This window comes from Grampus griseus (assembly GCF_964374135.1).
Source record: "Grampus griseus genome assembly, chromosome: 4".
Lineage (NCBI taxonomy): Eukaryota > Metazoa > Chordata > Mammalia > Artiodactyla > Delphinidae > Grampus > Grampus griseus.
This window is the reverse complement of record NC_138997.1, coordinates 69650356-69664207: the sequence shown is the minus strand read 5'-3', so window position 1 is coordinate 69664207 and position 13852 is coordinate 69650356. Positions and strand designations below refer to the sequence as shown.

At 40.4% G+C, this 13852-nt stretch overlaps 2 protein-coding genes across 8 annotated transcripts in view; one reads left to right on the top strand and one right to left on the bottom strand.

Annotated features, from left to right (window-relative positions):
• Nucleotides 1–12288, bottom strand: part of CLOCK (clock circadian regulator) — a 135253-nt gene extending 122965 nt beyond the window's left edge. For 5 of the 7 annotated variants that reach the window (XR_014296631.1, XM_082653017.1, XM_082653012.1 and 2 more), the window contains exon 1: nucleotides 10840–11147. The gene's annotated coding sequence lies outside the window, so the exon portion shown is untranslated. Of the gene's footprint in view, nucleotides 1–10839; nucleotides 11148–11899; nucleotides 12072–12199 lie in introns of those variants that run through there. The other 2 variants (XM_082653015.1, XM_082653013.1) reach the window with 2 other exon arrangements.
• Nucleotides 12132–13852, top strand: LOC309822288 (uncharacterized protein; the record flags this gene model as incomplete). Its single annotated transcript, XM_082654023.1, has 4 exons — nucleotides 12132–12359; nucleotides 12427–12834; nucleotides 12925–13011; nucleotides 13418–13852. 4 exons carry the CDS (start codon nucleotides 12132–12134, stop codon nucleotides 13511–13513), a joined length of 819 nt encoding a protein of 272 aa, XP_082510149.1. The 3' UTR covers nucleotides 13514–13852.

The window sequence follows — 13852 nt, the reverse complement described above, 5'->3', positions numbered from 1 at the left end:
AAGGAAAATGATCCCAGACAGAAACAGAAATGAGGGACGGAAGAACCCTGGAAAGGGTAAACATGAACAAAAATTGACTGTCCAAAACTATACTATCTTGTGGAGTTTAAAATATGTATAAATAAAACACAGAACAATAACAATGCAAAAAGGTTGGAGTATGAGTTAATGTGTAAGAAGGTGTCATTATTGGGGAATGGTAAAAGTAATAATTTGTATTATCTGTATTATATGTAATTTGTATTGTAAATATGCTTGTTTTAACCTCTAGAATAACCACTAAAGGTATAATGAAAGAATATATAACTAACAAATTAACAGGAGGAAAAACAGGAAAAAAAATTAGATTAACACCAAAAAAAGCAAAATAGGAGGGATAAAAAGGAATGCAAAACAGATGACTCAAAGAAAAGTCAAAGTTGATGGTGGTTACAAACTTGGCTATTATCAGCAAAAATGTAAATGAATTTCAGTTGACCCCTGAACAACACAGGTTTGAATTCCACAGGTCCACCTGTACACAGATTTTTTTCCAATAGTAAATATTGGGTTCCCCAAAAAGTTCGCTCTGTTAATGATTACGTTGTTCAATAAATTTCTTGGTGAAAATGAAATACATCTTCTATTTTTACTTAAAATCAAGCGAACCTTTTGGCCAACCCAATACTTCAGTAATAAACGATCCGTGGTTGGTTGAATTAAAGGATGTGGAACCCTGAATACTGAGGAACTGCATATATGGATGAACCATGGAGGGACCCACTATAAGTTATACGTGGATTTTCGACCTTTTCAACCACAAAGAAGGTTACTGTCCCTAACTGCCACAATGCTCAAGGGTCAACTGAAAACAAAGTAAAGGACTAAGACTAGATAAAAATAATGAAAACATTACTTTACAAGTAAAGATATACAGAAAGCATGATGAGAGGAAAAAAGCAGTTTATAAAACTGCATATATTCCACTTGCTATAAAATTGTAACATGTACATGTACATACATACACATGCACACCCACACCCATCCCAACTCCCTTAGAAAATGCTGAAAAAAATATTAACAGAGCTTTATCCCTGAGATTTTGGGTGATTTTTTTCATCATAGATTTTCTTTGTAGTTTTTGGTACTTTAACTCTTTCCCAAGGAACAAGACTCATTTTTATAAAAACCACAAAACTATTTTCAAAAGAAAAAAGTCTTTCTAAAAAGAAGCTAAACAATGTAAATCTGTTTCATACAATAAACTACTGGTGAAACAGAGACCTTTATAAGTACAGATATTATATCATCATCATTTCTGATGGAGACAAAAATTACCATGTAAGAGTTGGAAATAGCATTTTCCATTAACTGATGTTTCTCTCATTTCTCTTCTTGCTTCTAATAAAATTTTGTGAAATTTCTATAGAACTACATAAGTTAAAGTTGTAAAATAAAATTTAGGTTCTAACATATTTCATTTGAATTTGTGGGTTTTTTCCTAAATAACTTCTAATATTGTTTCAACTAAAATTTAAGTTTCGACATAGAAAAAAAGTCACCGCTTTTCCATAACTTGATTTGGCAAAAGTATCTCAAAGAAATATGCAATACCACGCACCCTGGCAACATCTTCTAATAACTTTTTCATTGTTCTGAGTCACATAAAAAGGTCAAGTACTCCCAAACTCTATATGTAGATACAAAACTCTAAGCAACTTATTGAAATTGGAACTCTCCTCCAAAAAATGATAAGAGCCACGTTTGGTACACACTATGAAAGTAACAAAACGACAGAAATAGTAATAGCTAACATTTACTGAACAATTAACTCTGTGATAAATACTCATTACTCTAATTACTTTGCACATGTTGTTTAATTCTCACATAATATTATGAACTAGTATTATCTTCATTTTACAGATGAGAAATTGAGGTAACATTTGTCCAATCACTAGCAATAAAACCAGGATGTAAATGCCAAGCAGGCTAGCTATAGAGCTGTGCACTCTTCATCCCTATACCATGCTATAAATGTAACTAATTAAGACCTTTAAAGTAGTCTGCTGTCTTCGTTACTAAATTTCAGGTAATAAATAACAATAAGCTTTATTTAGAATAAAACCAGGTATTTTAGTAATCTGATCATGTCACTGAGAATAAATAAATGGAAAAAATAAACACCCCCAAATTTCCTATTTTCATGACAAAAAAGAAAAAGGAAAAAAGCAGTCGCTATCAAAAGTAATAGTCATACCCTAACACCATACACAAAAATAAACTCAAAATGGATTAAAGACCTAAATGGAAGACTGGATACCATAAGACTCTTAGAGGAAAACATAGGCAGAACATTTTTTTTTTTAACATCTTAATTGGAGTATAATTGCTTTACAATGGTGTGTTAGTTTCTGCTGTATCACAAAGTGAATCAGCTATATGTATACATATATCCCCATATCCCCTCCCTCTTGCATCTCCCTCCCACCCTCCTTATCCCACCCCTCTAGGTGGTCACAAAGCACCAAGCTGATCTCCCTGTGCTATGCGGCTGCTTCCCACTAGCTATCTATTTAAAATTTGGTAGTGTATATATGTCCATGCCACTCTCTCACTTTGTCTCAGCTTACCCTTCTCCCTCCCCGTGTCCTCAAGTCCGTTCTCTACATCTGCGTCTTTTTCTTGTCCTGCCCCTAGGTTCTTCAGAACCTTTTTTTTTTTTTTTTTTAGATTCCATATATATGTGTTAGCATACGGTATTTGCTTTTCTCTTTATGACTTGATTCACTTTGTATAACAGACTCTAGGTCCATCCACCTCACTACAAATAACTCAATTTCATTTCTTTTTATGGCTGAGTAATACTGCATTGTATATATGTGCCACATCTTCTTTATCCATTCATCTGTCGATGGACCCTTAGGTTGCTTCCATGTCCTGGCTATTGTAAACAGTGCTGCAATGAACATTGTGGTACATGACGCTTTTTGAATTATGGTTTTCTCAGGGTATGTGCCCAGTAGTGGGATTGCTGGGTCATATGGTAGTTCTATTTTAGTTTTTTAAGGAACCTCCATACTGTTGTCCACAGTGGCTATACCAATTTACATTCCCACCAACAGTTCAAGAGGGTTCCCTTTTCTCCACACCCTCTCCAGCATTATTGTTTGTAGATTTTTTTTTTCTTTTTTTGTGGTACACGGGCCTCTCACTGTTGTGGCCTCTCCGGTTGCAGAGCACAGGCTCCAGATGCGCAAGCTCAGCAGCCATGGCTCACGGGCCCAGCTGCTCCGCGGCATGTGGGATCTTCCCGGACCGGGACACGAATCCGTGTCCCCTGCACTGGCAGGCGGATTCTCAACCACTGCACCACCAGGGAAGCCCTAGATTTTTTGATGATGGCCATTCTGACTGGTGTGAGGTGATACCACATTGTAGTTTTGATTTGCATTTCTCTAATCATTAGTGATGTTGAACATCCTTTCATGTGTTTGTTGGCAATCTGTATATCTTCTTTGGAGAAATGTCTATTTAGGTCTTCTGCTCATTTTTGGATTGGGTTTTTTTTGACATTGAGCTGCATGAGCTGCTTGCATAGTTTGGAGATTAATCCTTTGTCAGTTGCTTTGTTTGCAAATATTTTCTCCCATTCTGAGGGTTGTCTTTTCGTCTCGTTTATGATTTCCTTTGCTATGCAAAAGCTTTTAAGTTTCATTAGGTCCCATTTGTTTATTTTTGTTTTTATTTCCCTTTCTCTAGGAGGTTTATTTTTGTTTTTATTTCCCTTTCTCTAGGAAGTGAAAAGATCCTTTTCAAAAAAGGATCTTGCTGTGATTTATGTCACAGAGATAGGCAGAACACTCTCTGACATAAATTGCATCAAGATCTTTTTCAATCCATCTCCTAGAGTAATGAAAGAAAAAAAAATAAACAAATGGGACCTAATTAAACTTAAAAGCTTTTGCACAGCAAAGGAAACCATAAACAAAATGAAAAGACAACCCTCCTGCAGCAACATTAATCTCCAAAATATACAAACAGCTCATGCAGCTCAAAAAAACAAACAACCCAATCAAAAAATGGGCAGAAGACCTAAATAGACGTTTTTCCAAAGAAGACACACAGATGGCCAAGAGGCTCATGAAAGGATGCTCAACATCACTAATTATTAGAGAAGTGCAAATCAAAACTACAATGAGGTATCACCTCACACCAGTCAGAATGGCCATCATCAAAAAATCTACAAACAGGGCTTCCCTGGTGGCGCAGTGGTTGGGAGTCCGCCTGCCGGTGCAGGGGACGCAGGTTCGTGCCCCGGTCCGGGAAGATCCCACATGCCACCCAGCGGCTGGGCCCGTGAGCCATGGCCGCTGAGCCTGCATGTCCGGAGCCTGTGCTCCACAACAGGAGAGGCCACAACAGTGAGAGGCCCGCGTACCGCAAAGGGAAAAAAATAAAAAATAAAATAAAAATAAATCTACAAACAGTAAATGCTGGAGAGGGTGTGGAGAAAAGGGAACCCTCCTACACTGTTGGTGAGCATGTAAATTGGTCCAGCCACTATAGAGAACAGTATGCAGGTTCCTTAAAAAAACTAAAAATAAAGCTACCATATGATACTGCAATCCCACTCCTGGGCATATATCCAGAGAAAATCATAATTTTAAAAGATACATGCACCCCAATGTTCACTGCAGCACTATTTACAATAGCCAGGACATGTAAGCAACCTAAATGTCCATCAACAGATGAGTGGATAAAGAAGATGTGGTATATATACATAATGGAATATCAGCCATAAAAAAGAACGAAATGATGCCATTTACAGCAACATGGATGGACCTAGAGATTGTCATACTGAGTGAAGTAAGTCAAAGAAAGACAAATATTATATGATATCCCTTATATGTGGAATCTAAAAAATGGTACAAATGAACTGATCTACAAAACAGAAGTAAGAGTTATAGATGTTGGGCTTCCCTGGTGGCACAGTGGTTGAGAGTCTGCCTGCCAATGCAGGGGACATGGGTTCATGCCCCGGTCCGGAAGGATCCCACATGCCGTGGAGCGGCTGGGCCTGTGAGCCATGGCCGCTGAGCCTGCGCGTCCGGAGCCTGTGCTCCGCAACGGGAGAGGCCACACGGTTAGAGGCCCACATACCGCAAAAAAAAAAAACCAAAACCAAAAAAAAGAGTTACAGATGTAGAAAACAAACTTTTGGTTACCAGAGGGGGGGGGTAGGAAGAGGGATAAACTGGGAGAGTGAGATTGACATATACACACTATTATATATAAAATAGATGACTAATAAGGACCTACTGTAACTCTACTCAATACTCTGCAATGACTTATAAGGGAAAAGAATCTAAAAAAGAGTGTATATATGTGTGTGTATAACTGACTCCCTTTGCTGCACAGCAGAAACTAGCACATTATAAATCAACTATACTCAAATAAAAATTTTTAAAAATAGTCATAGGAACCTGATAAAATATGTAACTTCCAAAAACAGGCAACAGAAGACACCTTAAAACTACTGCATTAAACTTTAAGATCATATCTATTTTCCCCTGAAAATAGTTTAATCTAACAGTTTTTCTCCCCGATTTAAACTACAGGATATAGATACCTACGGGTTGAATAAAATTTCACAGAAATCCTATACACAGGTAACGTCAATTCTTTGGGTGAAAGTATTCTTTCTTGGTATTCAGACTTTCCTTTTAAGGAAGTTTTTTTGAGCAATCAAACAAACTCTCTGTTCTGTTGTAAAAAATGTTACAGCTTAAATTTTAATTGAGTGTGTAAAGACTGCTTCATAGATTCCTACCTTACTTGAAGGCTTATTCAAGAGCACTGCTATCCAAATCATGTTTGCTCATGAAATGCCAAGTTACTTTAATACAATTCAAAGTTAAACCTACCTTAGAAAGAAAATATACCATTATAAAAATCTTGGAGTCATTATTATGAATCAATATTAGATAATTTATCATATGTTTCTGGCATATTTTTTCAACAAAAAGCACAAAATTTCTGTTTAATCTCGACATTAATACAAATTCAGTAAAATTCTACTTGAATTCTAATTCTTCTGAAGACTATCCTATTGAAATTTTTTTAAGTATCAACTCTACCAGATGACTAATGCTGTCAGTTCTAAAAGTGACCATTTTTTAAATAATTTTTTAAAGTATTTATTTATTATTTATTTATTATTTCACAGCTCCATGGAGCACGCGGGATCTTAGTTCCCCAATGAGGGATCAAACCCACGCCCCCTGCAGTGGAAGCACAGAGTCTTACCCTCTGGACTGCTAGGGGAGTCCCATTGTTTATAATTTTAAAAACTGAAAACTTGCATCCAACAGAAATAGATCAGTAAGTAAATTATTACACAAACATAAATGAGGATATCACATAACTATTAAAAATAATAATGTTGTAGAAAAATACTGATATAAAAATGTTCAAGATTCACTGTTAAGTGAATAGAATAGTTTGCACAATAGTGGACGCATTATGAGACCATTTTGTAAACATCACGTCTATAAGTGTACATGTGATGTCTATAAGTATATGTACACTTATAGACGTGATGTGGCTAAACAAAACACAGGGAGAAGATATTTCAGAAGGTTAACAATGGCGTCTAGTGGTTGTGAGAATTCCAGTGGTATTTTCAAAAATTTAATTCCTGCTCTGCATGTTTCCCAAGTTTTCTACATTAGGGATACACTATTTTTATAACTGGGGGAAAGATTAAGAAAGAAATAAGCTATTTATGTTACAGCCATATTTTAATGCAAATGATAAATTCTTAGCAAGTTGTTGGTTTAACCCTCATTGTGGCAACACCCATTTGTGTTTTATTTTTTAAACACAAAATTTTGAGCATGAATCAATCTGTATTTTCATTTTCTACTATCTTGGATGGGAATTAAAAATGTACATATCTGATTAAATGTGCCCTCTTTGAAAGAGATGGGAATTTTTGTCTTATTCTTGGATCTTATTAATATAAAAATGAGAAAATATTTCTGAAAAATAAAAGGTAAATCACATTCTAAACAGTATCCTATGAAAGTCAAAAATAATACATAAAAATTTATTTTTTACAAGTGATTTTTCTGTAGACTTCTAAGACTTAAAATAATAAGTAGACTTACATCTTTATGAAATACACACCTAAAATAACTAATAACTCAAAGTTGACACTATACTTATGAGGAGTTTAGGTAATTTAACATTTGCATAATCAAATACATGGAGAAAAACAGCAATCTCTTACCCACCTAATTCACAGGAGTTATACCTAACAGAGCTATAAAAATAAGTAACAAATGGTTGTAAAGCAACCTATAAATATAAATGCCATTATAAAAATCACAGTCAATTAGCAAGAATTAAATTGCTCTGACACTTAAAATGTATTCTGTAATTCATACACTCCATCTAGAATTTTAGACTCAGAAAAGGAGAAAATACAATGTCCACTGGTACAGTGCTTACAAGAAACTACACTTTAAAATTATTTTTTTACTTTATGCATCTGAGAAGAACTGGTAAGAGACACAAACAATAAAAGGTAGTTTTGCTGTGGAACTCTGAGTTTTCACCATATTGTTGTTTGCTTTCAGAGTTTAAAATACGTACAGCAAATAAATATTTTATTTGACATAGCACCAGAAGTAAAAATGTGGGGGAGGGGGGACATTAAATATGTGCTTTGAGGGAAAAAACAACTTACTTTTTTTTTTTTTTTTTTTTTTGCGGTACGCGGGCCTCTCACTGTTGTGGCCTCTCCCGTCGAGGAGCACAGGCTCCGGACTCGCAGGCTCAGCGGCCATGGCTCACAGGCCCAGGCGCTCCGCGGCATGTGGGATCTTCCCAGACCGGGGCACGAACCCGCGTCCCCTGCATCGGCAGGCGGACTCTCAACCACTGCGCCACCAGGGAAGCCCCAACAATTTACTTTTAATATTAACACTGCCTGACATATTAGATGGTAGACAATAGTTAACTGGCAGAATTAAATCTCCTATTCTAAAATCCTGAAATCTAAGAGAGGCTGTATTATAATGATCAAATAAAACATCAAATGGTTCTTTCCAGTGGGAGAGAGTAAAAAGCAAGCAAACAAAAATAAACTATCAATTAGTGTTCATAAGTGCCTGCTATGAGGATGCAATTTAACTCCTTACTTCCTTACCCCTTAAGAGCTAGGATTTGAGCTTTATGTTCTATCCTTTCTTAACTATTTAAAACGTTGAGATATCTACTCTCCCTCCAAACTCCATGCCCACAAAAATAAAAAGCTAGAAATAGTCTTACCCTTACAAACCTCATGTATCTATGGAATCTATCATTTCCCATCTTGTGTTATAATCATTACATACATGCTCTTTTAACCATACTAGATTTCAAACCCTCTGAGGGCAGGGTCAATTATACTTTATCTTTCTATGTATGTCACATAGCTTAGTAAAGTGTCTTGACTAATACTCAACTTTCTATCACCTAAAAAGAATTAAGTCTTGGTAACTATTCGCAGCTTGGTTTAAAAAAACAAAGACAATACAAAAAAAACCACCACCTCTGGAACTATTAGAAGGGCAATGTTCTCTCTGAGTGGAAGTATGCATGCAACTTGTCTGCTGTCAGTAAAGCACAAACCGGACCAAAATGCCTCTTCTCCCCTTTCCGCTTCAAAGGCTGGATTCCATCCAAGGCTGGATTCCATCCAAGTCAATCAATGTCTCTTAGTTAAGGACAAAGCCTGCCTAGGTTCACTTCAGAGGACCAGGAGAGGCTGATGTAATCTAAGGGGCTTTCTAGTGGTCTGCAAGTACAGGAGAATAAAATCAAAGTTTAACCTGTGAGCTACTGACCAGGTCAAAACCCAAAGAAAACGTTAGAATGTGGACCCTAAAGAGTCCTATAAAAGCCATGGAATCCATGTCTTACAGGTGAATTCAATCTACATCACATAAAGCTCACACCAGTTAAGACCTCACTACAAACTCTGTAAATGTACCCCAAACCAACCAGCCCCTCACAAGTGAAAAGATGAGAATGTCCTACGGTGTATACTACACGTTAAACTTTCTCACATACTCCAGGTCATTTCCCTGTCCTGTGGGTTAGTAACAGCCCACAGTAGAGGCAAACTGGCAAAGTAGACGATCAATCAATATAATTCTATTTTCAAGATTGAAAAGTCTATGTTTGTAAATGCACAGAAAAAAAAACTGGAAAGTTATATAACAGTGTTAGCAGCAGTTATCTCTAGGGAGAGATGTGACAAAGTGGAAGTGTGCAAAGGGCGTTTTCTCTTATTATATATACATTGTATTGTTTTAATTCTTCATGAACATTGATTTACTTCTATAATGTTAAAAACAAAATTTTAAGTAAAATTTTGAAATATGATTCTGTTTTTTCAAAAAGACTGAATAGACCCACATGGAATTCAAACGAAAAATAAATGCCATTTGCAGAAGTTTGGCTACTAGAGACCTACAGATCAAAAAGAAATAACACAATTATCCTATCCTACAAAATAAAAAGGAATGCTGGTAACATAACAAAAATGCCCATAGCAACTGTCACTCAACATTCACTACTTTTGATTATACAACATTAGCCACCAGAGGAATTTTGAGTACCCACCCACCAAAATTACATACTGCTTATAACAATCCATAAGTTGTAAGAAGTTTTTAGTGTTTTGCACCAACAGATCATTGACTTATCGGTTTAATTTTCCATAAGTAGTACTATATACATGTATACAAATATAAATTTACATGTCACTGAGGTTCATGTCTGATTGCCTTGAGAAAACCATTTCCCAATCTGAAAAGCAAACTACCTGGACAATCAATTCTTTTATCATTTTAATGGAGTATTCATATTCTCCAACTATTTGTCATGACAACTTTGGAGTTAAAATAAGTAAAAGTAAAATTTTATACAACTACGATTCCTGGGGAAGAAAGGAAGGGAGGACAAACTATGCTCTGAAAACAGCATAATCCAGCCATAATGCCAAATGTAAACAACGTCATATATTTTAGCAAAGCAAAATAAGACTAAACATCTTTAAGAGTTAAACTGGTGACCTCAGCCTCTTTCAATTTTAGTTCATTTTCCTAAAAAAAATTAAAAGAAATCATATTGAAAATAGCCAAAATTACCATAAATTAGGAAGGAAAGACAAGCAACAGAAAAAAACACACAGCAAATTATTTTGGAGAGGAGAACTTTGTTTAACCTTAAACCTATAATATAGTCACAAACATTTTAAAATATAAGGACATACAGCGTGCATGTCACTTCCCACTATCCCCTCATCATGCTACTTCTCCCTCTGCCCCATCACTGTCAGTTTTCCACTATCCCTCCAGATTTCTTTGTACGTAGAAAAACAAACACAAATCTGTATTCTTATTCCACGGGTGCCCCCTTAACACACAAAATAGCACATTATTCACACTGTCCTACATCTTGCTTTTTTTCGCTTTATAACATATTTTGGAGATCTTTCCATGTCATTACACAGAAAGCTTCCTCATTCTTCACAGCTGAGCATGACTAGTTCTACCACAACTTCCATCTATCTTCTTCAGGCTAACCTTTAATGACATTCTGTTCAGTCAACTACTTAACACCTGAGTTAGTTTCTTCCCCCCCCCCCCCACCAAGATTATAAAACAGAGAAAGCACCTCATTACCTAAATTTTATCCTTTTTAGAACGTTTATTTTTCAACCGGGTAGAGGGAAAACGCCGCATGATTTTCTCCTCTTATCACTTAAAATGAAGCTACAAATTAGAATGCAGACTTAAGTGAAATTACCTTTTTTTGATTCGGGGGATCAGCATAATAGCCAAATCAACAATTACTGTAAAAGTTTCTTTACTTCTTGGGCTTTTCCTTCACTGTAAAAGAAGACATTGGTTTTTTTCTTTTTTTTTTTCTTCTTTTTTTTAAGGTTAGAAAGGCTTAAGGTCGTAGAGCGTGGCATTCTGATAGCAAGAAACCGCCACCTGATTCGATCTTTCATTTGCCAGGTCTGAGGACGAGGCTTTTACCTTTCAGGATTCTGATATTACTAACAGGACGACTTCTACACCGGCGAAAACGCACTCAGGAATATAAGCTCTGCGGCGCTACGCGTTGGAAACTACACTCCTGGGGCCAGAGCTCCAGGACTAGCTATAAAGACTCCGGCTTCGCCGGCGGAAAGGCAGCTAGAAGAGCCAGCTGCCGCGGTGACACGGAGCAGGCGGGAGCGGGTGGACGGAAGGAAGGAGTAGCGGCGCCGCGCGGGGCACCCTCGAACCCGCGCAGTCGCTCGAGTCGGACGCGCGGAGCCGCGCGCTCCCCGGGGACCGAGGCCCGGAACCGCGACCACTAACGGAACCAGCCCAGGGGCGGCGGTGGCCGCCACACGGACTGCGGACCGCGGCGCGAGGGCCGAGGGCCGGGAGGGCGGGGGTTCCCCGGAGGAGCTGGCCGTCCTGGCGCCCCATTGGGCTCCGCTCCAAACGTGCCCGAGTTGTGACAGGAATAAAGTGGGTCACAAGGCCTAACGGGTCCCCAGCGAAAGCCCTCTCCGCACCCGGTCTCCGGCTTTCCCGGCCGCTCTGCCGCTCGAATCGGCCCCAGCCCAAGAGCGCGCTCCAGCCACCCGGCCCCGCCGTGCACCCCAATCCCGCCCCTGCCCCGCAGGTAACCCCAGCTTTTCCGGAGGGCCCCTCAACCGGGGCGGGCCTCCGCCCCGACTCCCGAGAAAAGACACACTAGGGCGACGGGCAAAACTTGGGCTTCAGCACCCGCCCGCCCCTCCCCTGGCCGCCGCCCCCCGGCCCCGTACACACCGCCCCCCGCTCCCTCCCCTTCCCCGCGCCCTCACCGTGTGGCTTGCGGCGGCTCCGGCTTCTTCCCTCCCCCACCCTGGAGCCTAGCTGCGGTGACTCGGAACAGCTAACCCGGCTGCGCCCGGAAGACGCCGTGGCTCCCAGCTCAGGCAGTACCTGGGGCTGAGCGGCGCCCCCCACCCACCCCCAAACAATTCCCCGCGACTGCCTCCCGCTCCTCCTCCCCCTCCCTTTCCTTCCCCTCCTCCACCAGCACCGGTAGCACGCATGCGCCGCCCAGGCAAGCCTACCGGCGGGCGTCACGCCCCAGGCCCACCCGGTGGGGCGCCACTCACCGGGAGCGCGCACGCGTCGGCAGCCAGATTTCCTTCGCCCTCTGGGTCTCGGGTGTTTCCTTTTTTAAGCCGGTCGCCGCAAGCTGAGGCTGTGATTGCACTCCTTCTCGGCGCATGCGTCATCAGTGACCCCCGCGGGCTCCGACGGCTGGTGCTCTGCGTTCGCCCCTCCCCTCACTCTCCCTTTCCCCGGCCCGTCTCGGTGCGCATGCGACTTGCCTCGTTAGTCAGCCCTGAGCTGCGGAGGGGTTCCCGGGTGCCGGAGGAGACTCCCGCTCCCTTGGGCCGCGCGTTTGCGCGATCCGCGGCAGCCGCCGGCCGTGCAGGAAAACCGAGATCTCCCTGGCGCTCCTTCCCTGCACCGGTTACTGGAAAGCAGGGGAGGCGGGGCCTGGTCGGCTGAGGGTGCGGCCGGACCCGGGAGTGTTAACTTTGGGTCAGGGCGGCTTTGGTGTTCACCCTGGATTCGAGGAGCGAGGAGGAGAGAAAGGAGAGTTTCTTGTATGAGGGATCCAGAGGCTGAAAAGCAGACCCTCTCTCAGACCCTCTCTCTCTTGAAAAGCAACTCATTTTGCGAATGCCAGGAAAAAATTTTCGGGTGTTGGCGGGTGAAAGACTTTTTTCCCCTTCCAATGGTATCACTTGCGTTTTGCCTCCTTGGACTGGAAGAGGGGATTTGTGAAGGTGACTGGATCTCCAGACTCTTCCCTTCCCCTCTCCTGCAGGTGCACTGCTTTAGTCGCTTCTTATTGGAGGGTGGGCCTGGGGAGACCGGACGTGAATCCTTGGCTGGAGGAGGGAAGCCAAAGAAGGTATGGATGTGCTCCTTTGGAGTTTTTTACCTGATCCTAAAGGCCAGGTGACAGTATAAAGGAAGATGGGAGATGAAGCAGTGGGGATAAACCAGGACCCTAATTTGCACTGCTTCCCATGTTAGAAAAACGTGTGAATATCTCCCCCTTATCTTAGGGGGAAATTACTTCCCTCGATGGTTAAGACACACTTGGTCCACAAGGGAAAGCACATTTCAGTAGTTGAAAATTATTGGAAGAGATCTTTTACTTTCCTAATTCCTAATAGTTTTCGTATTTTAATGAATGTCCTTGGGGTTTGAAATAGAAGTCATTTTCTTGTTTCAAAAAATAAACAACTGTTGTGACTATAAAATCCTCCCTTCAAAGTAACATTCATCTCAGTAAACATTTCAAATTCTTGCAGTGTACTCAAGAGAAAAGGAACATCAGAATCGAGGAACTTATTCAGATCCCTGATCATTCACCTGAGGATTTTTCTGTCAACAGTGGGAAAGCATGATGGAGTCATCATATGACAGGATTTTAGTAGACATTTTTTTTCCTGCTTAGCAGTCTTTCCCTATTCTGATCATTTCCTTTGGAGAACTATCCTTTCTTCACTCTCAGACCATATGGCTGAGGCAGGACTCCAGAGGAAAACATATTTGAGTTAATCTTCTGCCTTAGGTTAGACTTACTAAGAAGGGTGATCTCTCTTTTCCAATGGATTTAAGTCTGGAAAAATGGAAGCCTGAAGCCATCTTCCCACTCACAGATTCTGAGAAAAAAGGCAACATGGAAGAAAGCAGATTCAGAAATGGAGATTTGGCCTGGAGACATGTGTGATGCCCTGAATCCA